We start from the raw sequence: 27,292 nt of genomic DNA on the forward strand, positions 1-27,292 counted from the left end.
AGGAAGTTAATCGGCCCCCACATCTCTTCCCCTCTCACGCTCTGCACAGGGTCTCCACAGGACTGTGTGTTGAGGCCACATCTGTACACACTGCACACCTATGACTCCACACCCCCCAACCCCTCCAACCAACTCCTTAAGTCTGCAGATGACACCACAGTAGTTGGACTTATCCCGGTCGATGAGACTGGTTACAGGGAGAAGGTCCAGCAGCTGGCAGCGTGGCGTACAGCAAACAATCTGTTGCTGAACGGCCATAAAACTAAGGAGGTCATCATAGAACATGAGAGTGTGGAGAAGGTGTCCTTCTACAAGGTCTTGGAGGTCAACATCTCAGAGGATCTCTCCTGGTTAATAAATGATGGCTCTTGAACATTAACAGCCACATTAAATCAATAACATCAGCAGCTTTTTACCAACTGAAAAACATTGCCACAATCAAAGGAATAGCGTCTAAACCAGACTTAGAAAGACTAATCCATGCATTTGTCTCCAGCAGGTTAGACTACTGTAACGGCCTGCTCACTGGGCTCTCTAAACGGGCTGTGAGACAGCTGCAGTACATCCAGAATGCTGCTGCTCGAGTCCTGACTAGAACCAGGAAATACAACCATATTAGTCCAGTGCTCAGGTCTCTGCACTGGCTTCCTGTCACTCAAAGAATAGACTTTAAAATAGCTCTGCTTGAGTGCAAGTCTCTTCATAGTCTGGCGCCATCTATATCTCTGGCATGTTAGACCCAAATTAACCAATACGGACTCTGAGAACCTCAGGGAGCGGTCTCCTGCTGGTTATTTTGATGTTTTATGTGTAGAGGCAAAAACTGTTAGCTCTGTGGTGAGGAAGCAAAGACAACAATAAGTCTCCTAAGATTTAAGGAATTTATTACAAAATAAGAAATCAAACTAGGATGAACAACCAGCAATAGCCAGCAATAATCATCAAACAGAGTCAGAGACCAAGTCTCACTATTTGGCCAAATAGGGTGCAGCCTCTTTCAACCAGGGGGTTTCAAGAGTCTGGACAACCCACTGATGCTAAGATCAGTCTTAATCACGTACACATATTTGTCGGGACAGTTCAATTTCCATCTTTAGAAAAGAGCACAATGGAATGTTTTTATTAGCCTTTTATGATTTTATGTAGCTGGAAAGCACTTTGAATTGCCTTTTGTACGCATTGTGCTCTTCAAATAAACTTGTCTTTCCTTTTGATGGCAGTTCCATCTAAGTGATTGGAGAGCAAAGCTGTCCAACTTGTCCAGCATTGAAATTCTTTGAATGTAGAGGAAAAATATGTGAATCCTTTCCAGTCTGTCGTTCAGAGACATTGCATGTTAACATTTCAGTGATTTTCAACCACATTTATTGACTAAATAGTGCTCCTCTGCCCATCTTTCCTCTTTAAATATGACTCTAAACTCCCACATAATTATGGCCTTATTGCTACTTAAATAATTTTATTACAGAGAATTGGATTTTGTCAAAATAAATGAAAACATGACTGTCTCTCCCTTCTCATTAAGTCGTTTTTAATTATTCAGTATGGGGTACGATCGTTTTTAAACCTGCCTGAACGCCACAGGCAAATCTTCAGAGAAATTGTTGGAGATTTTTAACAACACTCTAGTTAAAACGGGCATGAAAATATTCCTCTCCAAAGACATGTTTTATTCATAAAGTAAAGTCAAATTGAATGTCTAATTATAAGGAATAACTTGCACTAGTCTAGCCCGATGACTGCTGGGATAGGCACCAGCCCCCTCACGAACCGACCATCTGATTAAGCGGGTATAGAAAATGGATGGATGGACTTTTAATGTAGCGACTTAGTCCTATACTGGAGCTCTACTGGCTGCTAATTGTTTGCTGTTAGGCATTGTTTTTACCTGAATTCAGCTTTAAATACAGATTAAGATAAAGAGATTCCTCCTTTGAGTTTGATAGCATATCAGCACAGTAGAAAACTGTTTGCCACTTACAATTAGCAACACCTGAGTAACATGACAGCTGACCTTAAATAACCCAGCATGACCCCAGGCCAGCGTCAGCCTCAGACAGAATACAACACATGAAATGCAACGCTGTAGTGGCTGCGGGTAAAACTTCACAAAAAAGAAATGAAACATGGCTCCTACATTCACTACAATTATCCTGTTGTTGCAGGTACTGATAGCTGACACAGTGGAACGAATAGCTGTGATTTATACCACAGAGTAATTGGAAATTTTTTTTCTACGCCTGGGGAGCATCTGAAAAAATGATCAGTATACTTGTTTGTAATTGTCTCCAGCTCAGCGTCTGGATGTAGCTGTCCTCGTTTTTAAAAAACTCCAAAGGTTACACGTTGATAACGAGGTACATTTTTGCTTTTGTTTGTTCTGAAGTTGTTCTTGAATGGTTCAGAACAAACCATAACCCTCTTGAATGGTTTTGAGCTCTCCGCACACAAACACATATTTGGAGAACACTATCTAATTTTTTCATTTAGTATCTCTTCAACAAAACTGTTGCCACATTTGTAGGTTGCTTTTTTTTAAATTGAAATTGTTCTGTTATCACATTAGTTTTGGAAATAAAATATGAAATGCAACAAGCTCTGAAGAGGACATGAACAGAAGTGTGGGAGTTTGATGATGTCCCACTGGTGAAATCTGATCGAGAGCTGCTATATATTTCAAAGCTCCTCTTTCTAGATTTTTGCCTTTAACAAGTTTGCTTCTGTGCTTAAAGAATATTTAATTATCTTTGCTTCAAAAAATTAAGATCTTGTCTTTGCACATGCCATTTTGACTACCATGACTTCTAAACTTTTCTTGTAAGAAAAGTTTGAGTGTTGCATTATCTTTTTAGGACACAGAGATCGTGATTTTTAAAATGTTTTTAAAAAGAAAATACAAGGCGCAGTCTAACTGCATCTTGTTTTGTTTCCAAAAGACTTGTTTGTTCACCTTGGTAGAAAATACCACAAGGACAAGGACAAGGAAGATAAATTAAAAAGTGTTTGCCTTGCACAGCAAAATGAAAGTAACTGAAAAAAATAGACCTTAATTTGGCCAATTGTACTAACTGCAAATAGTACAGTCCTTTATCTATTAAAAAATAGATAAATATATTATATTTCGTAATACAAATGTGTTTGTTTTTGCGTTAGTATGACCCTGCGCGTGCCCAAAACAAACTGCGAAGGGCCCAACGTTCACATTTTCGACTTGAGGATACCTCTTAAACCACTATCAATGTGGCCAGACAGTATAAAGAGATGATAATCTGTATTGCAGCACACTGAACTATACATTTCCTTTTCTGTAAACCAAAACATAAGCGGAAATAAGTTAGGCGTCCTCTCGCCGCCCAGTTTTCTCTGCAGCGTCAGTTGAGGCGTGTTCAGGGACCCTCCTACTAACCAGTCGAGTTTAGTGGAACTCCCGCAGGCTCGGACAAACATCCAACGTTTAACTCTTCAAAGCACAGTTGCCACACGGTAAATACAGCTTAAATGTCGAATTTTGTTAAATGAGATTTGTCTTTAACACAAGCGTCAGTTTTGATCACATTGTTAGATTCGGTAGCGCCAGGTTTAGCTAAATTAGAATATAACGTAGCTAAGTTAGCTTAATGACAGGGAAGCTAACGCTAAAGTTTAATTGGCTGCTTGACGGCAAGTACGTCCTGTCTTAATTTTTGTAATGCTGCACTAGTAGGTTTCACAGTATAGACGGTTTTAATGCTACCTAACAGCTGCAGCTTCCCAGAATACAAGGTGACCAGATAAATTGCTGAGCTTTGAGCATGACAGCACTATATCTTGCGTGGAGTCAGAGAATCGAAACATGGAAACTTTACAGTAATGTTGATGTTACTTAACTTGCGTTAAGGTGCGAATATGACGTTATAAACCAATGATGTGCCTTGATATCCTTTCCTTAAAAAAGCTGGTAAATATTTCTCTACTAGGGTGCGGTGTGATTTTCTCTTTTTTTTTTTTCTTCAAATTTAAAAGGGTCTATGGGGTGTGTCTGCCACTGATTACAGTTTGTAAAACAAAACACAGGATATTACTACAATACAAAGCCCAACTGGAGTGGCTCAAACTAGCTAACATTTTCTAATGAGTGTTTTCTTGGGATTTCTGAAATGTGGAGCTATGCTCAAAGCCAGAAACCAAGCTTAAATTTCATGTTCTTTTATTCACAGCTGACTGACGATGTTCTTTGCCAAAAAATTCATCAGCGGCATCATAGATGTTGTCAGGTGAGAATCTGCGCAAATCAACTATTTAACCCAACGCTGAAGGTGGTTTGTGGTTTAATCTCTTCATCACTAAATTTGTTTTTGCAGCAACATCGACCCCGAGCAGTTCGTGCCCTCTGACCCTGTGAGTGTCATCCATTGCCTGAGCGGCTTTATCTGCTTGCCACCGATGTGCTAAATGTGGATGATGGCATTGTTTGTGATATTTGCTCATGCCTCTGCCCACAGCCTCCACCACGCAGGCCCGTTGCATACGCCGAGCATCATGAAAGTGAAGAGGAGAAACAGTTCCGCAGAGTCTTCCAGCAACTTGCAGGAGATGTGAGTTCCCACCGGTACTCCTCTTTGACGCTGAGGGGGTTTGCAGTGATTACACAATCTGTATTTCTCTCAGTTGATATCAGAACATCTGTTTTAACCTTGCAAAGAATCGTCATCTCTATTCCTGTACAGCTTTTGTCAGGCTTCTTCTTCTGTTACATCTTTGTCATGTAGGACATGGAAGTGAGCCCAGCTGAGCTGATGAACATCCTGAACAGAATCATCGGAAAGCGTAAGATCTGTTTGCACTTGACATATTCCTTTCAGCCCACTCTGTCCTCCTCCCTCTACCGTGACACAGTTGTTAACTGAGTTTTCTCATGTCAGTGTGTCTTTAAAGATTTACACTCACAGTGATTGACTTGTGTTTTAGACGGAAACCTGAAGACAGATGGTTTCAGCATTGAGTCTTGCAGGAGCATGGTGGCAGTCATGGATGTATCCTTTCTGTCATTTGTGGTCTTTACATGTTGTGTAATCCAGGTGAGGTTGTAGACTGATGAGCTGACTATGCCAGATGAGCCACAAATGCACGTAGAAATCCACCATAGGCAAACAGAAGGTATCCAGTTGTAATACAACAGTTTAATTAGGCTGAAAACAAAGGGAACGAAGCGCTGCTTGTCGTCCTTAATACTGTTTTAGAGTGACAGCACTGGAAAACTCGGCTTCCATGAATTCAAACATCTCTGGAACAATATTAAAAAATGGCAGGTAAGTACTGCAGGTCCTTTTTCTCTTTGGTCCCACACATCTGTTTTTGTGTTGCACAGTTGCATTCCTGCGGTCTGTGTTAATTATCTACAGAAACAGTGAACACAGAAGAACGAGTAGCTGAAAATATACAAAGCATGAGCTGATTTGAATATACAGTGTGCCAAGCGTTTCCTTAATTTGAGTATCGGCTGTGTTTTTGAATAGACATAAATGTGATCAGCATACTGTGTTTACATAAATGTCCCGGGTGCACAGTGAAACTCGTAAAAGATTAATACCATATGTGGTCATTTTCATTTTAAGGAATTTCTCATGTAGCGTGGACCAAAGTAGTTGCCTCTACAATGTACAAACTCTCAGATGGCATAACTACTTGAAATACTTGTATTGTTGCCGTTTAGGGCGTGTACAAGACTTTCGACGGGGATAACTCCGGTACCATTGGAGCAGATGAGCTGCCAAATGCTTTCAGAGCTGCTGGTGAGGATTTGTTTTATCTCCCATATACAGTTTCCACCTGTAAGAACAAGTAAAGCTATATCTATAGGTGCAGTGAAGGGATTTACATGTTTGTAAAGTAGAAAATATTCAATTTGATAACCAGGAATCTACTTTCATAGATTAGGTTTGTCCTAGGTCCTTATAGATGATTTATCACATTGTCATGGCCTGTGAATACTCAAACTTAACACCACTTGTTTTAATATGTGTGCAGCTCTGCCCTAAGCCTACAGTATACGTATGTAACCTCTATAAGTGCTACTTAATAGTAACGGAGACCGTTTCCCTCTGTATATCTCTCCCGCAGGGTTCCCTCTCAATGATCAGCTCTTTGACATGATCATTCGCAGATACAGTGACGAAAGTGGGAACATGGATTTTGACAACTACATCGGCTGCCTCGTGCGGCTTGATGCCATGTGCCGTAAGTTTCAGAGACCAGTCTCTAACTTAATTGGGTCTTTGTTGATGTTAAAAGGCTTTACCAAAGTGAGAAAAACTATGGTCTTAAGGGTGTAATATCTGATCCTGTTCAGGTGCCTTCAAAACCTTGGATAAGGATAACAATGGGACTATCAAAGTCAATGTTCAAGAGGTAAAGTAATCTCGGTTGTTCCAAATGTTTTGTCTTGAATTCAGACTTGCAGAATCATTTGTGTGGTTCAGCGGTTTCTTAAAGTCATCTCTGCTCTTGTGTCCTTTCAGTGGCTTCAGTTGACCATGTACTCTTGAGCCCCGGTGAAATCTCCCCTACTTGTTTTATGAAACCACTTTAAACCACATAGTACAAACTCTTTTATCCATAATCCAAATGGCTTCCTCTGCTACTCAGAATGTCCCTTTGTTTATTTTTATAGTTTATGCAAGAGAGGTTTTGTGCCTCACAGTTGTGCAAGTCAGAATTGAGAAAAGCAAGAAAATTGCAAACCTGCACGCAGAATGGTACCCACAGCTGAGGATCAGAACTAAATGCTCCCTTAAGGTGTGGACAGGAATGTAGCTCACATGAACGAGGTTGTGTAAACATTGTCTGTTGAATATGTGTCATTTGGTTAGCTTGTTTAGGCATTTTCCCTGAAGTCAGAAATAGCATGAAAAGAGACAGACCAAGCTCAGGATTCCTAACACGTGTCAATTTGTGAAAAACCTGATGTAGTATTGCTCTGTGGCTGGTTTTACAAAGACCATTGTGTTAAGAGTGTTGACAATCTTACTTTTACTCTTCCGTTGTTTTCATGCTAACACTGGGCATTTTACAGTTAAAACAAAAATTCACTTTGTCTCCCTAAAATATAAAGCTTTAGGGAATATTTACACCTTCTCACAACTCAGTATCACATGCTAGCAAAGATGAGAAAAGCTTCCTTTAGTCATCACTGCAAAAATATCTTCCATGTGGCGCTCGCTTGCAGAGTGAGTAGAGATCAAGTGTGAAATGGCAGCTTGATGCAGCACAAATGGCCACCCACAGTTATTTCCACCTGTTTAGAGCCCTCGTTGAAATGTATGGGTGTGCTTGGACTGGTTGAGTGACATCTTTGTGTCTTTGCTAATGGCCTGTTAGACCTGTTGTGTAGGATGGTGTACACAGCTGAAGTCTCCTTTTATATAAAGAACCCTTAAGAGTGACTTTTCCCATCTGGCATGCAAAACTTCAGTCTTATTCTGTGACTTTATAAAACTAGCCCTAAGTGCAGTAACCTGAGGTTTGTACTAACTAAAACAACGGTGTGAGATGACCAACCAGACTTGGACACTGCTTAAAGAATAAATAGGTAACCTGATGAGTTATTGTACATGCTCAGAACTGACTTGATATTATATTAAGTATGTAATCAGCATAGCCACATCTGCATACAAATACAAATCTACAAGAGGCCGTGCTTGTTTAGGCAGTTTAATATTGTGCCATTTCATGTTCTGCACTGGGAATTAAACTGTCTCTGCTTACTGATCACTTTACTTTATGCTTTGGAAAAATGTTTGCCCCAGACAACGTCAGCACAATGTGTGAGTTAATGATATACTGTGTGTAAATGCCACTATTGCATGCAGCTAAAGGTGGAGATGCTATTATTAAGGGTATTAACCATGTAGTCTCAGCCACTAAACTGTTACTGAAAGTGCTTATGTCAAATAAATGTCTGTGCCATATTTGGAATAAAAACCATACACTGAATATATAGTATCGGCCTTGTTCTTGACAAACTGGTGATGAATACATGATTAGTTTGAAACATTAAACGGTGACTAATAATTTCTCACTCAAGCTGAAGTGAAGGCTGCCTCCAGGCCATTCAGAATCTTTGATTAGTTTTCAACTTGAAATATAAACCACTTTTATTGTATGTTATCAATACCTCCCATCATGAAAAGGGTATATACAATTATCCAGTTTGGATAACCTGAAAACTGGTGCAGTGGTGCATGGAGGAATAAGTTTGAATGCGATGCACATGAGAGGATTATAATGTCTCAGGGTGTTCAGATTTAGTTATTGTCCTTATCCTCACCAAAGGTTTTATTGACTTATGAAAGATATTTCCAAGCAAAAATATGGTATATAATTATGCATATGTGGAGAAACTGTCTAGCAAAAATACAAGATAAATGTTCAGATGAGAAATAATAATAATGAGCAAAATTGAATGAAAACCCATGAAGAATTAGTCAAGTTAAAATTGATTTTTGGAGACCATATGCACGGTGGCAATGTACATCAGCTGCCAAAAAAGAACCCTATGTTTTTGTATTTACATTCAGTGTAAGAATAGGAGAGGTCTCCTTCACTATGCCGCATACGCAAGTCTTATCTGAGTATGCGCGACTCACCTCGGCGTGTGACATCCACACTGAACGTTTGTGTTTGTTATTGCGCATATCACACCGGAAGTAGATCTTCTTCTTCAAAAATAAAGGCGCCTTGAACATGATCGTAGGAAATACAATTCACACCGTTTGTGAGTTAAACGAAAGAAAGGCAAAGTGAGAAGGCTTGTTACGATAGCTGCACAAGTTAATACTACAAGGGAATGTCGTCCTGTCATATTAATGTTGTTGTTTACGTAAACAGTGATAAAATATTTGCTGTTCCAATCGAGCTAACGTCAACCGGATATAATTTCTTCAACGTTAGCATCATATAGGCTAACTTGATTATTGCTATCTTGTCGATTAGGAAGTTTAACCTTACGTTTCTGAATCAAAACGTATCGCCTTTTTTCTAGGGGCATGCTCACTGTCCCCTTAGCTATCGTTGCCATTAATGAATACCATTTGAAGTGTGACTGCGTGAGTGAAATGCTTCATTAGCCTTTTCTCAACGTAGCATTAGCTAATGTAGCCGTGATGCAGAGAGCTAGCCTTCATAGTGGGTGTTGTTGTGTAACAGTAGACGAGAGCTAGCTGAGGGTATGTTGTTATGTGTAAATGAAACGAAGTAGTCCACACTCGTGTAATTTTTTTTGACGGGTTAGGTAAAGACATTCTCTTAAAACAGTTACGAGGGGTTTGCATGTAGCAAGCTAACTGCGTGAACTAAGTGACCACATATCGTCCATTGTTCATTCACTCTTGTCAGTGCAAGGAATGACAGTATTGTCTGAACAGTATTCCTGCGGCATTTTCCTACAAACTGTAAGATATGTGCATTCGTTACTATTAAAATGTAACTTTAATTCTTAATCAAACCTAGCTAATTAACAAATTAGACGTGCTCAGCTGTTGAGCTTCAGCTGTACCACGACTTCTAACTTCAGCTTTCACCAGTTCGTCAGGATGTGTTTTTCCCATAAACTCAGTTTGTAGATCAGGCAGCTTTTTGTTAATAAAATAATAAATAAGTTGCATACTATAACATTTACTATCTATACTTGAATTCTCTTTTACTTTGCCGTCAAGCAGACTGTTGTTCCCCAGACACAGCTGGAGAAGCATAAAGCAGCTGGATATCTTTTGACAGCGTGGGAGGAGGATGTCTTCATCAATATACTACAACCAAGACAGTGTTACCCGCTTCAAGAAAAGAAAAGCTCGTTTTTCTTTCAGTGAAGTCCACATACTGCTGGATGAAGTGAGGAAGCATCGTATGGTTGTTGTGGGTACGTGTCTGCTTATCAGTTGCTTGTAATTTTATCATATCTATTGATGAAAAGATTGTGCTGAAAGGTTCTGTGTCTGCAAACCAGAGAAGCGAACGAAAACCTTCAAAAATGTTCTCTCTTGTTTTTATTTATTTATTTATTTTTTGTGTTTGTTTTCCTCTAAAGGCAAATTCAACCGTGGAGTGCCAACAGACATGAAGAAGCGTACATGGGCAGAGATTACTGCACGTGTCAACGAGATTGGAGAGTGCCAACGTGAAATCATTGAGGTCATCAAAAAATGGTCTGATCTAAAGTGTGACACCAAGCGGAAAGTGGCTGCCATGCGATCAGGGACAGTGCCGAACAGGGGCCTTAACTCGCGTCTTTCCCGCGACCTTAATCAAACTGAGAAAATAGTGCTACAGATTCTGGAGATGAACAATGAGGACCAGAGCACTGGTGACTTTGGTCCATTGGGGGATGATGACGATGTGCCAGAGGAGGAAGAGGAAATGGAGGAGGAGGATATGATTGGAATGCAGAGTTCTCCTAATGGTGGGATGGACTTGGCGTCTATGCCTCCAACAACTTCCTACAGAATGAGTGGACTTGCACAGTCAGGTAGCAACAATGATAACATATTTCCTACATTTCAGTCTTCTACATGAAACATTTAAAGTTACAACAACTAAAAGTACATATTTTGAGGGAAAATGCATAAAAACTACTTTGAATGTTGCAGGGGACTCGTCACAGCCAGCTTTTGATGTGCAATATGAAGTACCTCCAACAGAAGGTGATTTGATAACCTTTCAATACAATACAAGTAAGTGTTAAAACATTCGATTCATAAAAATCGCTGACATGCAAATTTTTCTTTGTCTCAAGATGCTGAAACGACATTTGGCGATTCAGACGATGATCAAAGGGAAGATGTGCTGTCTTCGACTCCTGCAACGAAGCCAACGGAAGATCATCAAATTAACAACGGCATCCAAAAACAAGTACAACCTCAGACATCCTCTGGACCTTCAGCTTCAGCGGCCACGCTTCCGACGGCAGGTCAGCCCTCGCAAAACACGAGGGACGGCATACTGCAAAACGCATCCTTGAGCCTCCAGGAGCAGCATGCCACCAACATCCTGCTTGAGACTGTTTCACGCTCCCTTGAGCTTCTGTCGGAGTCGGTGCAGCAGCTGGCAGAGACTCAGCAGGAGTTTGTGCGCGAGTCGCTGCAGCTCCAGCGTGAGACGGTGCAAGTTCTCAGAGACTTCACGGGTGGAGCCATCGCTCTCATGCATGACAAACTGAACGGACGGCCGGCGTTATAACAACAGTGTCAGATGGAGGGGTTGAGTTGTATCACTGACTTCAGACGTGGCCCTCAGGTGCAGGGACACGTTTACACTCTGTTGGACACCACCTCTGCATATTGTACTTTTTGAGAGTACTTAACAAATTTTCTGTGGTTATATTTTAAAATTTTATTGGTAGATACATTGCTTTGATGGAATTGCTTTCTGTGTGGTTACATGAAAGTGGATTGAGAAAAATAACCAATATTAGCCATAATGAAAGAACATGGACAGTTTTCTTTTGTTTCGCTACTGAAAGTGGGACTCCTACCACATTTTTTTTATTAAGTGAACACCATGTTTAAAGCCTTTATGGTCTTTTAATGTGATTCTGGAAAGAACGAGTTTTTAGTTTTGGAAAGTCTTGAAATATCCACTTGTGTGTCATTTTGTTGTAGTTTTCTATTGCATCAGTGTCTGGAGATTACCACGTGTACTGTGACGGTCGAGTGGACATCTGCACCCGACCATTATATGGTCCTTTATGTCTGAGCTAAACAAGGTGTGTTAGATACTGTAAGTGAAGAAATCGTGACTGTCTGATCTTTGTTTTTTTTATATTACAAACATGAACACTTGAATATAAAGGTTTCAGTAAGTTCTTTAAAATGTGGAATAAACCCTGATGTCGTGACACAGCGGAGCTCGTTTTCGCAGCTGTGAGTCTAGTGCGCACCGAGGAGCTGCGGTTTTGCACTTCACTGCTGACGGCGCATTTCAAATACATTTTTATTTTGGAAATAAAAATGTTTCCTGCTTCGTGGGCTAAAAGTCTGAATGGGGAAAAATGTGGGAAACCTTAAAACAACCGTGATGGTTTAAAGTAGAATAAAAACAACACTAAGACTTATGAGACTACAGCTGTTTTGATTGATGCATGTCCTAGAAAGTTTGAAATTGAAATATTAATTATTTCCAATTGTCAAGAAGAAGGATGAATTGATCAAATATAACGGCACGCTTCTTTTGAGAGTCACCTGTTGTTATAAAGTCTGATATGTTTCTATCACAGCTTAATTTCCAAACCAAAGGAATGAGTCATGTTTGATCCCTCATAATATTGAACGTGGCAAAATATCTTATGTTTGAAATAATTCTCCATTGTATACCTTGAGGTGTCGATTAAGTGTTAGCTAGACATTAGCGGAGAACACGCGCCTAGTTTCGTTCTCTCTAAGAAGCACAATGTAATTTTGAATATAAAAACTACATATGATATGAAAAATTGGTTTGTGAAAAACATCGAGTCAGATGGGGAGAAATGTCCTGCCAGTTTTGCAGAGCCACAGAAAAGGCAGTAGAGGGCGCTGCTGTACACTCTCACAGGCCAGAGTGTGCCGATATAAAGCTGATCTGAAACCTTAACCATCGCTCCTTTGTATTTTTTTGCAAAAGTTTGCAGCAAACTTTATGGGAACTCAAAAAATAGCATTTCAGCGTTCTTATTGTCATTTGCTTGCAGCACACGTTTTTCTCTGAGCTGCCTCATCAGGAAAGACTAGATTGCATTAGTATGAGTCATGCTTCCATCGTGTTTTAACTTGTGCTTCGTTAAAAGTGCCTTTAGCTAATATTTTACATGATGAAACATGACCAGTAAAAGTTAATCTTGTATAATAGTGGAAGGTTCAGGGGTGCTTCAATAAAACCGTAAAAAAATTCTGAGCTGAACGCAAGAAACATATCTGTTCAATTAGAGATAAGATTGTAATGTCCAAAAGTAGAAAAACAGGTGAAGACATGGATCATTTTGTATGAACTGTATCATCATTGGCTTCTTCTTCTTCTTCTTTTAACAGTTTATGAACTGAGGACACCAGCTGCTGGACATTTTGGGAGAGGAATGTTGTCCCAATCTTGTCTCATAGAGGATCCTAGCTGCTCAACAGTCCTGGGTCTTCTTTGTTGTATTTTGTGTTTCATGATGGCTCCAAATGTTTTAATCTGGTCAAGGTCTGGACTGCATGCAGGTCAGTTCAACACCTGGACTCTTCTACTGTTGCTGTTGTATTAGATGCTGTATCTAGTTCATCAATGTCTTACAGGGTCTCCTCTGAAAAAGACGTCACCTGGATGGGAACATATGTCGCTCTAAAATTTGTATAAATCTTTCAGCAATGATGGTGCCTTCCAACATGTGCAAACTGCCAACACCACCTACACTAATGCACCCACACAGCATCAGAGATGCAGGCTTTTGAACTGAGTGCTGATAACAAGCCAGACGATCTCTCGCCTTTTGTGTCAAAGTATGTTCAATTCTGATTAATCTGATCACAGAACAGTTTTTTGCTTTGAGATGACAGAGATGTCTCTAGATTCTCTGACTCTTTTGACATTATTTACTTTAGATGCTGAGAAATTGAGGAACATTGTTTTGAAATTGCACCACAATTTATAGATGTAGTTTTCTTTCAGATTGCTGAACCTCTGCCCATCTTTTCTTCTAATAGACTCTGTCTCTCTCTGTGCTCTTTTTGGACCTGATCATGTCACTTATTTGTTGTTGATTAACCTAGTTAGTTGCGTCCCAACCTTTTTGGAATTTGGGGTTGTAAACTAAAATAATTGATTTTCTGTTTTCCCACTGACAGATTACTGTAGGTGACAAATGATGTTTCCACATGTTGTCATGAATATACAGCTCAGCATTGTGGGAGGTTTTGTTGGAGATAGTGTGATCTATGCAGCGCCTGTCTTAATAATTGCATAGCAGAATATACACATATAAGAGGGGTCGTTAAATCAAATTGTATTGTTTCCCTGCAGCCCCTTCTGCCTCACTCAGTCAGTTAAACAGCTGCCAAGGAAGTGCGGCGAAGGGGGGGTTGGGGTGGTTAGGAAGGGGGTGCTGTCCAGCAGAAGTTCAACAATCTGCTGGGGTTCTGCTCTGTAACTGAATGGCAGAATGGCAGGGGACAGCATTATTGTTTCTGGGTGGGGGGCTGGGGTCCTTATAGGCAGCTGTATTCACATTGTAAGCAGCTCTTTTACCTTCAATTCTTTACGGGCCCTTAAACCTGAGGCTTAAGCCTTTCTGAAAAGGCATTGTGGCGTCCCTATAAAACTGTATGCTGCTCTATTCAAACCTTTGTCCACGGCTCAGAATGAAATTGAACTTTTTCTTCCTCGCTCTTAAAAGTGAATCGTTCTGCCAAATCTGCATTTTGATACTGGAATACCTTCATAGGCTACTGTTCTCTGGCCTGTTTCACAGTTAATACTACATTCAGGTGACATCGCCAGAACAAACGTTAAGGATTGCATTAGTGTCAGGCAGATAAAATACAGTTCACTGAAAGAAACTGGCTTACAACAGATGATGCATAGACACGAGGGAAATAAAACCAGATGACTGATCAAAATAGTTGGAAAAAAATAAATAAATGAAGCCTCTACATACATTATACTTTCCACAAACTTTGCTTTTTCTCCAAATTCTACCCTTTTAGGATTTTTCTCATGAACATATGGCATAACAGGAGCAGATTTAGAGACACAATAAAAAGTGAAAAAATCTATCCATCGATCTGTCCCTCTTCAAGTCTATATGTAAGTTTCATCCCCCTTCCTATTGCCCTGTTGACCCATGAGGCCTTTCCTTTTCTTTGGTTTTCACCCCCACCTGTTCATTCCCTCGTTCCTCCCAGCTCCCTCTTTCATCTCCCATCTGCCACTGAGGCTGCTGGAGGAGAGAGCCTGAAAAAGGTAGGCTTGAAGGAAAGCAGACTGACTTGGAAGGGATTAAATCATTATTTTGGCTCTTTTTGTGTCATGACAAAAGAGCTATTATGCATCTGCTGCTAAGCCAAAGAGTTCAGTTTTATTTACTTCACTATATCCATTGTTTTGGGGAGGATTTGTGACTTGATCAGTGACTCAGAAAAACAGATTTGTTTGTGCCATATATCAAGGCCTAAATAAATGTTTTCTTGGGAGACCAGAATACAAAATGTTTCTTTCTGCACTATTTTGGATTGTGCAGAACTGGTCTATGACTTGTAAGAATTCTGATTAACAGGGTTTCGATGTTGTGAAGAGTACGAAGTTACAGATTTGGCCAGAGTATTTTATTGCTGTTTGATGAAAAATATGCTCCACTTTGATATCCCATTACAAGACTGAGAAACCTTGCAGTTCTTATGTCTGGAGAAACCAATTTAAATCCATCTGGAGAAACATGTGTGGCCATTAAGCTTAAATAGATTAGTCATTGCTCCCAAAAAAACTGACACAGCTTCCATCAGTACAAGCTTTGTGCAAAGTAAAAGCAAGCCAAGTTTCTTTGTTGGATTTGATATATTTGCATTGGATAGATAGCTTAGAAATACTTTAAAAACTATAAGAAAATAAGAAACTGTACAAACACAACAAAGGTAAATCAGAAGAGTAGTTAAATGCTTCTAACCTTCCAGCGGCTTACATGAGAGTCATTTTCTGACACACTTGGAGCTGTAATGTGTGCACCTTTCTTTGTCATAGTTGGGTGAATTTGGATGAATTCAGGTTGCCAGAAAGATGTTTTTAAAAGACCTGACTAAAAACATTTCCAGTCATCCAGCTTGATGGAAATCAAAATACAGCATAGTTTCAACATACATTCTCCTAATCATGAAATGTTTATAGATGGGTAAATGCGGACTTTTTAATTGATTGATTTGACTAAATCTGTATGACAGAAAAAGATTATATTAAGAACTCAGTGAGCCGTAAGTTTCTACGTACATCCGCACTACTAATTGTAACACTGTTTTATCACTGTTGTTACGTTTCAGCCTCACTCAGAAGTGTCCTCACACCTCACCTATTGCTGAATGTAGATTATTGACTGTTTACATATGATAACCTACTTTAGATAAGAATCACTTCATTATTGTTCAAGGCATGATCAGTTAGCAGTTGTTGTAGACTGGATGTTTTTTCAGATTACCTTTTTTTTCTGTTCCTTTAACAAAAGTTCTGAGCCAAGATAACCCACAGGTTGGAAATTGGATCAATCATTTAATGCAACTGGCCTTTGGTTACTTGGAGTTCCTGTAGAAAAATTAGCTACTTTTCTCTGGGAACTGCCTTCAGCTGCAGCAAAAAAAAAGTGATATGAGACCAGCCAGGTTAAACCAGAAAAGCCTAAGATCTAAAACAATTAACTGAAACTCATAAAGCTGCAGATCTAACTGATCATTTATCTGTAAGTAATACATTACCGTTAAAAAACGGACAGTGATGGCAGCTTTAAAACATCTCCACCTCATCTAGCTGCAAATAAAAATGGTTTTGGTTTATTTTACAGACTCTTCTCACCCCATCATCTTTATCAGCTCATTAGTCTGAATAACATCCATTCACTGTCTGCACCTGCTTCATCCTGTTAAGGGCTGTAACGGTGAGTGTTGGGTGAGGCACACCCTGGACAGGTTGTCGGCCAATCACAGGACTGACACAGACAGACAACCTTGACTACGCTCACTCAAAGTCAGAGTAGAGTCTTTGAATTGTCGAAACCGGCACACTTGGAAAAAAACAAGTGAATGCTGGTAACTAATCGCTTTACAGATTCTCTGGTCTATTAAGAATGTGATTCTTAATTAATCAATGATAAAAGTTTCATACATTGAGTTACAATGTCATTTTCAGGTTCGCGACCTCTTTATATGCAAGCTGTTGCTGTCATTTTTAGAGCCTCCATGAGGCACTACATTTGGCTATAAAAGAAAAAGTGAGCTATAACCAAACATATATGGCCATTAGGCTTAAGTAGATTAGACTGTTACTGTTCCCAAAAAAACGGACACATCTTCCATCAGTATGAGCTTTGTGCACGGTAAAAGCAGGCCAAGTTCCTTTCTGATATCTGTTGGGTTTTATGTATTTTATATTGGAAAAATGTAAAAAATAATGTTTTGCTCCAGCATCATTTATTTATTGGATTATTTAACCCACAGATAATAGTGCACCAACAATAAAGAAGTTACTTTTTATACTAACATTTTGCATAGAACCCACGCATACCATTTTGCATGCGTGGGTTCTCTCCGGGTTCTCTGGCATGTTAGGTTGATTGGTGACTCTAAATTGTCCCCAGGAGCGAGTGTGAGCATGCATGGTTGTGTGTCTCTGTGTGGCCCTGTGATGGATTGGCGACCGGTCCAGGGCGTACCCCGACTGTCGCCCAATGACAGCTGGGATAGGCTCCAGCCCCCCTACGACCCTAAACTGGATTAAGCGGGTATGGAATATACGATCAGCTTGTAATAGGCAAGGCATGCTTATTTATACTGGTGTATCGCCTTCACTGAGGTTATTCAGAGAGTTAGCTGGAAAAAACAAAATTTTCACAATGTTTACATTCCTTATGTAGCTATTTTTACTTCTTTTGTTTTTTACACATCCAAGACTCATCAGTCAACACACCAACTTTTAATAAGGGCTAAGGTGGGGTGACAGCTGACTCTGACTTATCTGCAGCAACCTGAGAGAACTGAGTTTTTCCCTATTTCATTTACTTTTTTATCTATTTATTAATTTGTTTATTTTTCATTATCGCTGTTTTGGTTATACATATGCAAGTTACAAAGTCAAATACCTGATTAGTTAGAGAACATTGTTTTACGTCAGGTACACATCTTACTTAACCAGAGAGTTTCACAGAAACTGTTCAACTGTGTCACTCGGTGCGAGACACACTTGGCTTCTTTGGCCGAGAAATGTAAATATGATAAGTAAGTTTGGTCTCCGGAGACTTAAAATACCAGCATATTTTCCCAGTGACTGAGCTGCCTGTACACTAGCAGAATTCAGGAGCTGGAACTGTTTCGCCTTGAAGAATGGGCAAATATCCCAGAGGCTGTATGTATCAAGCTTATGAATATACTGTCCCAAGAAAGGGGCTCTACAAAGTCAAGAAGAACATTGACAAAGCAAGTATAAAAATGACCTTAAAACACAAAAAGCAGGCCTTCATAACTTTAAAAAGATTAGGACAGGGGATGTTGAATATACAGTACTCCTATCTGTTATACTGTAAGTGAGCTATCATACAAGATGGGAAGGGGAGTAAAGAGAGTTAAGATTGTCACTATCACCAGAAGAAACAAAGGCCTAAAAAGACCTAAAATGTTTCTGAATGCTGATTTTATTGCTACTGGCTGTTTGAAAAAAAAAAGGTTCCAACATACAAAATATCTGCCAGTGATTTACGCAGCCATAAACGTCCTCATTGTGAACATGGAAGGACTGTATGCATTTTCTGGTGCTCGAGCATCCAGAATCTTAATGAGATCTACCAATCAACCAAACGATGTGCATAAATCTGAGGCTGCCTGTGCACACACACACACACAACCACATCACCACCACCAGACATCTCTTCCACACCTCCTTTTGTCCCAGAGGCAGACAGCAGGCTGGAAGTGCAGAAGTGCCCACAACAGGCCGACTTCTCCCCCGAGGGCCCGCCTGGGTCAGATTTGCTGCAGCTTCCCCTCTCTTTCTCCCGGTGTCCTTGGGGAGAAGAACCTCCAAGCTGCTGTGGGGCTGAAGACGAGGCAGATGCCGGCCACTCAAAGTAAAGGGAGGTCCGGAGAGTGGGGGAGGACATGACTCCTCTTACGTTCCCATGCCCCGTGGCACGCTTGTGTCACACTTCTGCAAGTAATACAGATGATAACAGCAGAGAGGGTGCAGTGTCCATCTGCTCCCCTCACACAAAGACCCAAACATGCTCCTCTGCTGAGAGATGCATCAGACACAGTAGATGTTGTCTGTATATACATTTAAAATGAGCCTGTCTGTCTCACTGTGGGTGATGAAGGACGATGGACATCATGTTTGACATGAAGGTTGTAGGATGACATATAGGAAGATGTGGAACTCACGTGTGTACTCACCAGTTTATACCTGTGTCAAACTGTTTTGCATACAAATATTTTTGTTAAAGAAACAGAGACAAAAAAAAGATAAGTGATGAAATTGTGTGATCAAAATATTGTCACACCTGTTGTGTCAAGAAAGGACATTTGGGGGATTTTTTCATATCGTCGAGAAATTTTTGGAAGGTGGTGGATCTGTCACTTTTTTCTCATCTTAGATTCAGGTTTTATTTATTTCTTTCTTTCTAGGATTTTTTTTAATATCAAATATTCAACGAATCCTGCAATAAAAACCAAATGGATTGTTTGTTTATATTCAGGAAATACAGATCTTTCGAGTGCTTCATATTGGCGCAGACATCATTCTTTATTGTTACTACTGTCACCAGTTGGGTTTAAGCATTAACATTACTTAGTTGGGGTAAGAAAACAACCATGCTTTAGACTAAGATACATTCTTTGTTTAATGTCACCTCCATCTCCTTAAAGGGATACTCAGATTTTTTCATATATAGTACTGCTGGCCACAAGAGACAATCTCCCCATCTTATACAACTTTGATGATGAACTGTCTCAGATGAAGGGGAGTAAAAGTTAACAACGCAGTTCTCACTTGAACCGAGTATTTGAGTTGTTTTAGGTTGTGAAATTTTAGTTTCTCTTATGCTCCCATCTGAGTAGCTTTTAGCCTTAGCTTGCCAGACAGAAATCCTCCTGAGTGTCCAAACTGAAAAAGCTCTGAAAGCTGCCTACTGCAGATAAGACACAATGTCTGGAAAAACATTCTTTTTTTAGTGGGGAAGGTTCCAACTGAGAGAAATTACCTAGAAGTTTATGAGCAGCAAACATGATAAGAGCTGTTTGAATCCACTAAATGCAAAGGAAAGGAGCTTAAGTGTTTCCTTTAATGTCTGCTTAAGCATAGGAAACACTGTAGCATCATCTGTAAAAGAAAGGAGATAATTATGTTTCTTAATTCCTGAACAAATTGATAAACTAGATAGCTGATTGAATAAACTGCATGTCAAATGTGGGTGCAACAAAGCAAAGACAGTTTTAAGTTACATGTTGTGAGATTTTATTTGCCTAAAAGTAAGGGAATATATCATTAAACTGGACTGCCTCCTCAGCTTCACTGTGCCTGGCTTTGTAGTCTGTAGGGGACCCTTGTTTGGATTCTGATCCCACTTTAGCTATAGATACGGGCTTCTTGACTTTGAATTTTTGATGCCTTAGAAACTAAATGTTTGAAGAATTGCTGGTCCACTCATCATACATCTCAAGCTGTCTTTCATTGCTAACTTTATGTGCGCATTGTTGAGATTTTGCTTCCTACTTGTATTGTTCTTGTTGTTCTGCAGGAAAGCGTGCCAGGATATTCAGGGGCCCACTTCAGGCACGCGTCCCCCTTTTCTCGTTTGAATATCAAGAGATCCCCACCCCCCAAAACTCCAATCACCATACACATAGCCCAACATGTTTTTAGTGCGAAATGATTAAGAAAGGACACGATGAAAACTTTCACTTAGTTTAACCTCATCACGTTAAATCTTTAGTTTTCATTATTTCTTTATTACGTTGATGTCGGTGACAATAAGATTTAGGAAACCAAATAAAAGTGGTTAACTGAGATAAATAACACAATATAGTCGGTTGAATATTATTCTATCATGACACATTAACTTTGAGGCTGTTGTTTTATCAAACTGGCTGATAAAGGTCGGTCCAGAAGGTGGAAGATTGGATCAGCTCCACTGTATGAGTAGGTAAACAGTTTAGGTGTGTTTACTCTGTATCACGTCGCCTGCCAGCGACAGGTGCTGCACCCGACAGCCAACCACAGCTCTTCCTAAATCAATAAGGGGTCAGCGGTTTGTTCGCTTGTGTGGTGTGTGAGCGCGCGCGCGTGTGTGTGTACTGTGAGGAGACGCTTCGGGTGAGACAATAGCCGAGTTTGGAGTCCCGCAAAGTCGACCATGTGCTGTTGATTACCATACAGCTGTTCGCATGAGGTCCAGACAAAGGCAACATGATAGCGCAAACCCTCCAGGACCCCCCTCTTTCAGAAGCTCCCCCCCAGCCAGGCTGTGGAACACACAACAGGGGAGTCCCGAATAAACGCTAGACGCACAATAAGGTCTTAACCGGGACCTGCCCACTCTTTGTCACCTCACACGCGTCAGAGCAATTACGATGTTGAGTGTAAAGAAAGAAAGGTTGCCCGCTATTCTTCCCCTCGTCTTTTGATCTTTGTTTAGAATTTGTACTATCCAATAATGAACATTTCCTTCTAAAGTGATCTACAGCACAGAAAACGACATTTCGGTTCCCTTTAACACATGCAGAACATCTTACTCATACATTGACAAATTTCACAAACTGAAAACTGATAAATCTCTTTGTTTATTGTTGTTTGCTAAATGAAATCTCACGAAATCAGATTAAACATTTCATTCCACTGTACCTCAAACTTGGATAACTTATTGTTAAACCCTCATGAAACTGGCAAACATCAAGCCTTTGAGACGGACCAGCGCATTATCGGCATCACTTTGCACTTTTGTTGGTAGTTAGCAATCATACAGTAGTGCAAAGCATATCTGCCTTACGCCAGCTTCTCATGCATATTCCTAAGAATTTGGTCCAGATGTAATGTGGGTTGTCTAAATCCCCACGCTGCGCTCGCGTGTCAGGCTGCTCCCCTGAGGTCTTCTAACGCTCCACCTCTCTGACTGTGACGCGTGGCACGAGTGGGTATAAAACCAAACTGAGCCTTTACGCACCAGAAACCAAACAAGTGCCTGCAACCTAAAAGTGCCAAGAAGAAGACTACTTGGAGGATTTAGGAGACTCCAAAAGGATAACGACTTTCAGACTTTTTAAATATTTTCAAGAGATTTTTTCCTGAGTCGTCTTTTATTTTTGGAATATCATTGCACACGGCGAATGAAGACATCCACTTCGAAAGAAACGTAAACCTCAAGAAGAAATGGCACATCTACACTTGAGATACCTCTTGGCTCTGACCTTGGTGCACGTTGTGAGTTGGCTTCTGTTTGCACTTAAACAACATTCTCAGTATGTTTTTGCGCACCTGATGTTTGATCATCACTTTTCTGTCCCTGCAGGTTTTGTCCTCCGGCGTGTTTGAGCTGAAGATTCATTCATTCCACACGGCGCAACGGATCTGCAGAAGACACAGAGATTGTCATATATTTTTCAGAATTTGCCTAAAACACCCAGAAGATGTGATCTCAGCGGAGCCTCCCTGCACCTTTGGCACCGGACACACCAACGTTATCAGGGCAGATCACACGTCGATCTCCAGCAGTGCTCCCATCAGAGTGCCTTTCCACTTCAAATGGCCGGTAAATGAAAACTTGAAGTATTACAAGAAATAGTAAAGGGAATTTAGTTTAATCTGTTTATGGCAGACAAGTGCTTAAAATACCAACATGACTCCACATAGGTAAAAATTGTATTTCGAACTTCTGAACACCTTTATTTTTGTTCCAGGGAACATTTTCGTTGATTATTGAAGCCTGGAACGCAGAATCTCCGACTGAGTACACAGGTAGGTTGTTTGAAAGCAGTTTGAGTCATCAGTGAATGAAACAATGGATACAATTATGTATTTTGAGATATTTTGATCCTAAACTACCATCTCCTTTGCAGACAACCAAAACAACCTTGTGAGTCGCTTGGCGACCAGGAGGAGACTTGCCATCGGCGAAGACTGGTCGCAGGACGTGCACTTCGGCGAGCAGAGCGAGCTGCGCTACTCTTACCACGTCTTCTGTGACGAGTACTACTTTGGCGACGGCTGCGCTGACTACTGCAGGCCGAGGGACGACACGCTGGGCCACTACACCTGCGATGAGGAGGGCAACCGCATCTGTCTGCAGGGATGGAAAGGAAACTACTGTTCTGAGCGTGAGTGTACAGTACTATTGAAGGGCCCGTGTGCAAAGAACTCATGTGCTATCACAGATTTTAAGTACACTGATGGCCTTCCAGCAATTGTGTATCACATCTGCTCATCTATAATAAGTCTAAATCTAAGTCTAAGTCTAAAACGAATCGAGATCCTTTCAAAAGAATGTTAAATGACAAATAATTATAACATGGGATGAGGAAAACAAATTGACAATTGTGTTAAATATGACAAATAAAAGTGCAGAATAAGGACAGAATCTAATACTGAACATAAAAAGTATTACAAATATCCCAAATAAAGACTGCTTATCTATATCTTAAAGGAGGTCCCTTGAGTGTAAAGTCGTCCTTAACATAGACAAAGAAACTGATGGCATGTGTGGCGACATACTGTACTCTAAGTTACAAAACATAGCTTAAATGAACACAAAATTTGCAGGGAAACCTTTTCTTCTCTCATTACCTAAATTATCTGACTGAAGATTTGAAAAGGTGTAGATGAATAGTGTTTTAATGTCACTACTCAGCTTGTTGTTGATGTTTGATATTCTGCAGGAGTGTTTTCAGAGCCAGCAGAACATTTCTTTTATTTGAGGGATGTCCTGTGGGATTGTGTTTGAGTCTTTTGCAAGACAGTCTGGTGTTCCATCTGCCTTTTGTTCTGGTACAATGAGAGAAAGAGCTGTGGCCCCCCTTTAGACGCACACATTTCTCAAGGTGATCTGAGAGAGAGAGAGAGAGAGAGAGAGAGAGAGAGAGAGAGAGAGAGAGAGAGAGAGAGAGAGAGAGTGAGTGTAATGGAAATGAGATAAAAGAAAGCATTTTTCTTCAGCAGAGTGCCTACCAGCTGCTTGGCTTAATACTTAACCAACAGTGAAGTCTGGGACAGGGCTGGGTTCAGACAGGGGGCCCTATACATGTGTGTGTGTTTGCATGAGGAGTCGTACCCATTGTAATCACACACCCTCCCCTCCCTTTCCTCCCCAGCCATCTGCTCGGCGGACTGCAGTGAGAAGCATGGCTACTGCGAGGCCCCAGGGGGCTGTACGTGTCGCATGGGCTGGCAGGGCCCCTCTTGTAACGAATGCGTCCGCTACCCTGGCTGCCTCCACGGGACGTGCAGCCAGCCGTGGCAGTGCAACTGTCAGGAAGGCTGGGGGGGCCTCTTCTGCGACCAGGACCTCAACTACTGCACGAACCACAAGCCCTGCGCCAACGGGGCAACCTGCACCAACACGGGTCAAGGCAGCTACACCTGCACGTGCCGGCCCGGCTTCGGAGGCACCAACTGTGAGCTGGAAACCAACGAGTGTGACAGCAACCCCTGCAAGAATGGAGGCAGCTGCAATGTGAGTGGTGATTACACACTGGGGAGTTTTAAGTGTCCCAATCACAGAGGTTGAGGCAAAAGAAAACAAAATGAATTCATAAATTATAGACAAGATGCGCACCAACATATTTTTAAGAGTAACTCGCAAAAGCAATAAAATTTAAGTTGATAATTCAAGTTGCATTTGCGGAAATGGAATTGGAAAAAAGTATGTTACACCTGGCAGTGTGATAGACTTCCGGACCTCAGCTGACTTTCCTTGAATTTTATAAAGTGCACATACTAAAAATCACATTTCCTGCCAAACTGTACACAGTTCCTATATCTTTCCTCCTTGACCTGAAAGCTTGTCTTCCTTGCGCAGGACCTGGAGAACGATTACTCATGCACCTGCCCGCAGGGGTTCTACGGTAAGAACTGCGAGATCATTGCCATGACTTGCGCAGATGGTCCCTGCTTCAACGGCGGAACCTGCGTGGAGACGCTGACCGGAGGCTACACCTGCCGCTGCCCTCCCAGCTACACCGGCTCCAACTGCGAGAAGAAGTTGGACCGCTGCAGTAATAAGCCCTGTATGAACGGTGAGTGGACAGAAGAGGCTTTGTCCTCTGGTGACATCTTGTGGCTGAAGTTCCAATCAGCAGTGTGATGACTTTTCTTTAGTGAGTAAGTGTTTGTGTTTGCACTCCTGCATGATTGCAGGATATCATCCAATTAGCACTCCTTCTTTTAAAAAATGATTGGACACCTTTTATCTATTGGATGCTGAGCTAAGTATTTCTCCCTTCTGCAGGTGGTGAGTGCCTGGACCTCGGCCAGAGTATCTTGTGCCGCTGTCAGGCAGGTTTCTCTGGTGCCAACTGCCAGGACAACATCGATGATTGCGCTTCTAGTCCTTGCCAGAATGCTGGAACCTGCCAAGATGGTGTGAATGATTACACCTGTTCCTGCACCCTTGGGTACACTGGCAAGAACTGCAGTGTGCGCTCAGATGCCTGCGGTGCCCGACCCTGCCAGAATGGTGGCACTTGCTTCACCCACTTCACTGGACCTGTATGCCAGTGCCCCAAGGGCTTTATGGGTCCAAGCTGCGAGTTCACACTTCAGCCCAGTTTCAAGCCTGCTTTGCGCCAGGCCTCCTCTCAGCCTTCCTCTACCACCCTCACCATTTCCTGCCTTCTGGCCATCCTGGTGCTGGTTCTGGTAGCAGCCATCTTTTTCCTGAGGAGGAGGAGGAGAATGGAGGGAAGAAAGCAGCTGAACGACAGTGCAGTTTACAACGACTTGGAGACGGTCAACAACCTGGGAGGAAACGAGAGAGAAGCTTTCCTCAGTCCCAATGGGCTGTTCAAGATCAGCAACAGCACAGCTCGCCTCAGCCTCTCCCTCTGCCCCGATGGCAGGTCCGGATACAGGCACAACCCCATGGAGAGCAGTCTGGCCAGAGCCGAGCGTCAGGACTTCATGTGGAGGGACGAAGCAGTGCTGGGCTCCGGAGCAGCGCTGAGATGAAACAGGGATAAAAAACATAAATGTTCAAACAGGGGAAGAAACATTTTAGCACTTGTTGCTCCTCTCTCTTGATACAGAGTTTAAAGACGAGCAAATGCATAAACCCGTAGAAATGTCAATGTAAAAAGCTCAGTTCTAACAAATGAACTATTCTGATGAAGATGATTTACGAAGATTTTTGAAAAAGTTTATGGGGCTATGCTCTTTCATGTTTAAGACCCAAAGAGACTAATAACATGACCCACTGTTCATAGGACCTACAACACTAACCAAATACAGGAAGAGACACGATAGTCAGATCACCTTTGGAAATTGGGCCCATAAATATGTTTATTGGGCTTTTCTCTTACATATATTCACTTTATTTCTTTTTTAAACGCAGAAGTTTTGTTTTGCTTTTCAATCTTCCTTTGGCCATTATTTCCTTATTGTGCGTACCATCATTTTTTTATTCTTTATATTATTTATTTATTTGAAAACTTGTGTTTAAGGCTTCACTTTGACTGTCACAGATGTAGATATATATATTTATTTGATGCTGAATGAAGACCGATGCTTGATGTTGTATCTGGATGTATAATGGGCTGTGTGAAATATCCCAAAGATTTATTGTGTGGGGATATAGGAAAAATGTACTTTATCACAAAGTCAGCCATTACTGTAAGTGATATATAGATATACATATATATGTATATCTATATATAGATGTACACATATACATGTATATGATCTATGACTGATCACGTTGCCCTCTCATGTGCCATTTTATGTTCATGCCAAAGTTTTAGTTATGTTGCATATTTCCATTCATATTATTTAAGCTCATTTTGTTGTGGTTGTGATGTGGAATAAAAGTTTCACTTTGATATGATTCTGGATTTAAGTGTCTGCTCCACAGGCTTGAACCCTGTGCTCATAACAGTCATATTTTGAATGGCAAAGGTCAAATTCAGTAGGCTTATTTGGTTAAAGTGTTCTTATGAGTTTAAAGCTTAGATATTAACATTTTACTAAATATATTCAATTTATTCAATATATTCAAAACTGAGAAAAGCAGTAAACATTTGATTTGGGAAGCTGGAGATGAATGATATATCCCACCATTTGCCTTAATAAATTGTGACAATAAACAATTTAATTTATAAATAGATATGCTTACAGACTGTAGAAGATTGCTGAAAATGATCTATTATGTAGAGAGATAGAAAAAAAAGTAGCTATCATTTCCTTGATGCCAGATTTGCACACAATCTTCATCTTAACACTGGTGGACACTTGGAAAGGTTTTCAGTTTTACAGAAAAACGACTGCAGCAAATCCATATTCAGGATAATTTTTTGTCAGTATTCAACCTGAGGTTGTATCATAACATTTATTCCACACTTCCGCAAAAACACTTCTGTAGGACGGCCAG

At 40.8% G+C, this 27,292-nt stretch overlaps 3 protein-coding genes across 5 annotated transcripts; all 3 read left to right on the forward strand.

Annotated features, from left to right (window-relative positions):
• The first annotated feature begins 3,371 nt into the window (after positions 1–3,371).
• On the forward strand, positions 3,372–7,971 carry capns1a (calpain, small subunit 1 a). Its single transcript, XM_072374243.1, has 11 exons — positions 3,372–3,483; positions 4,197–4,253; positions 4,341–4,377; positions 4,482–4,574; positions 4,749–4,806; positions 4,948–5,012; positions 5,220–5,288; positions 5,693–5,771; positions 6,100–6,216; positions 6,329–6,387; positions 6,498–7,971. The coding sequence occupies exons 2-11, from the start codon at positions 4,207–4,209 to the stop codon at positions 6,522–6,524; spliced, it is 651 nt and encodes a 216-aa protein (XP_072230344.1). The 5' UTR covers positions 3,372–3,483; positions 4,197–4,206; the 3' UTR covers positions 6,525–7,971.
• A 928-nt stretch (positions 7,972–8,899) lies between these two features.
• On the forward strand, positions 8,900–12,131 carry LOC140279994 (uncharacterized). Of its 3 annotated transcripts, none has more exons than XM_072375238.1 (5): positions 8,900–9,083; positions 9,696–9,892; positions 10,061–10,498; positions 10,620–10,673; positions 10,766–12,130. In XM_072375238.1, exons 2-5 carry the CDS (start codon positions 9,766–9,768, stop codon positions 11,206–11,208), a joined length of 1,062 nt encoding a protein of 353 aa, XP_072231339.1. In that variant the 5' UTR covers positions 8,900–9,083; positions 9,696–9,765; the 3' UTR covers positions 11,209–12,130. The 3 variants fall into 3 exon arrangements, with proteins under 3 accessions (XP_072231339.1, XP_072231340.1, XP_072231341.1); XM_072375239.1 differs by lacking the exon at positions 8,900–9,083 and adding an exon at positions 9,096–9,437 and having other exon boundaries at positions 10,766–12,131; XM_072375240.1 differs by lacking the exon at positions 8,900–9,083 and adding an exon at positions 9,096–9,428 and having other exon boundaries at positions 10,766–12,131.
• A 9,771-nt stretch (positions 12,132–21,902) lies between these two features.
• Positions 21,903–26,810, forward strand: dlb (deltaB). Its single transcript, XM_072375489.1, has 7 exons — positions 21,903–22,140; positions 22,229–22,468; positions 22,617–22,674; positions 22,776–23,033; positions 24,024–24,385; positions 24,731–24,947; positions 25,160–26,810. Exons 1-7 carry the CDS (start codon positions 22,090–22,092, stop codon positions 25,876–25,878), a joined length of 1,905 nt encoding a protein of 634 aa, XP_072231590.1. The 5' UTR covers positions 21,903–22,089; the 3' UTR covers positions 25,879–26,810.
• The last annotated feature ends 482 nt before the right edge of the window (positions 26,811–27,292 follow it).

The sequence above is a fragment of the Leuresthes tenuis genome, unplaced genomic scaffold (genome assembly GCF_036924035.1).
Source record: "Leuresthes tenuis unplaced genomic scaffold, fLeuTen1.0.hap1 SCAF_21, whole genome shotgun sequence".
Taxonomy (NCBI): Eukaryota; Metazoa; Chordata; class Actinopteri; order Atheriniformes; family Atherinopsidae; genus Leuresthes; species Leuresthes tenuis.

Coding starts and splice junctions, on each gene's coding strand:
- dlb (XM_072375489.1), top strand. CDS start 22,090: ATGGCACATCTACACTTGAGATACCTCTTGGCTCTGACCTTGGTGCAC. Junction 23,034..24,023: donor AGGAAACTACTGTTCTGAGC/GTGAGTGTACAG, acceptor TTTCCTCCCCAG/CCATCTGCTCGGCGGACTGC. Junction 24,948..25,159: donor TAATAAGCCCTGTATGAACG/GTGAGTGGACAG, acceptor TCCCTTCTGCAG/GTGGTGAGTGCCTGGACCTC.
- LOC140279994 (XM_072375238.1), top strand. CDS start 9,766: ATGTCTTCATCAATATACTACAACCAAGACAGTGTTACCCGCTTCAAG. Junction 9,893..10,060: donor GCATCGTATGGTTGTTGTGG/GTACGTGTCTGC, acceptor TTTCCTCTAAAG/GCAAATTCAACCGTGGAGTG. Junction 10,674..10,765: donor TGAAGTACCTCCAACAGAAG/GTGATTTGATAA, acceptor CTTTGTCTCAAG/ATGCTGAAACGACATTTGGC.
- capns1a (XM_072374243.1), top strand. CDS start 4,207: ATGTTCTTTGCCAAAAAATTCATCAGCGGCATCATAGATGTTGTCAG. Junction 4,575..4,748: donor TCCAGCAACTTGCAGGAGAT/GTGAGTTCCCAC, acceptor TTTGTCATGTAG/GACATGGAAGTGAGCCCAGC. Junction 5,289..5,692: donor ACAATATTAAAAAATGGCAG/GTAAGTACTGCA, acceptor GTTGCCGTTTAG/GGCGTGTACAAGACTTTCGA.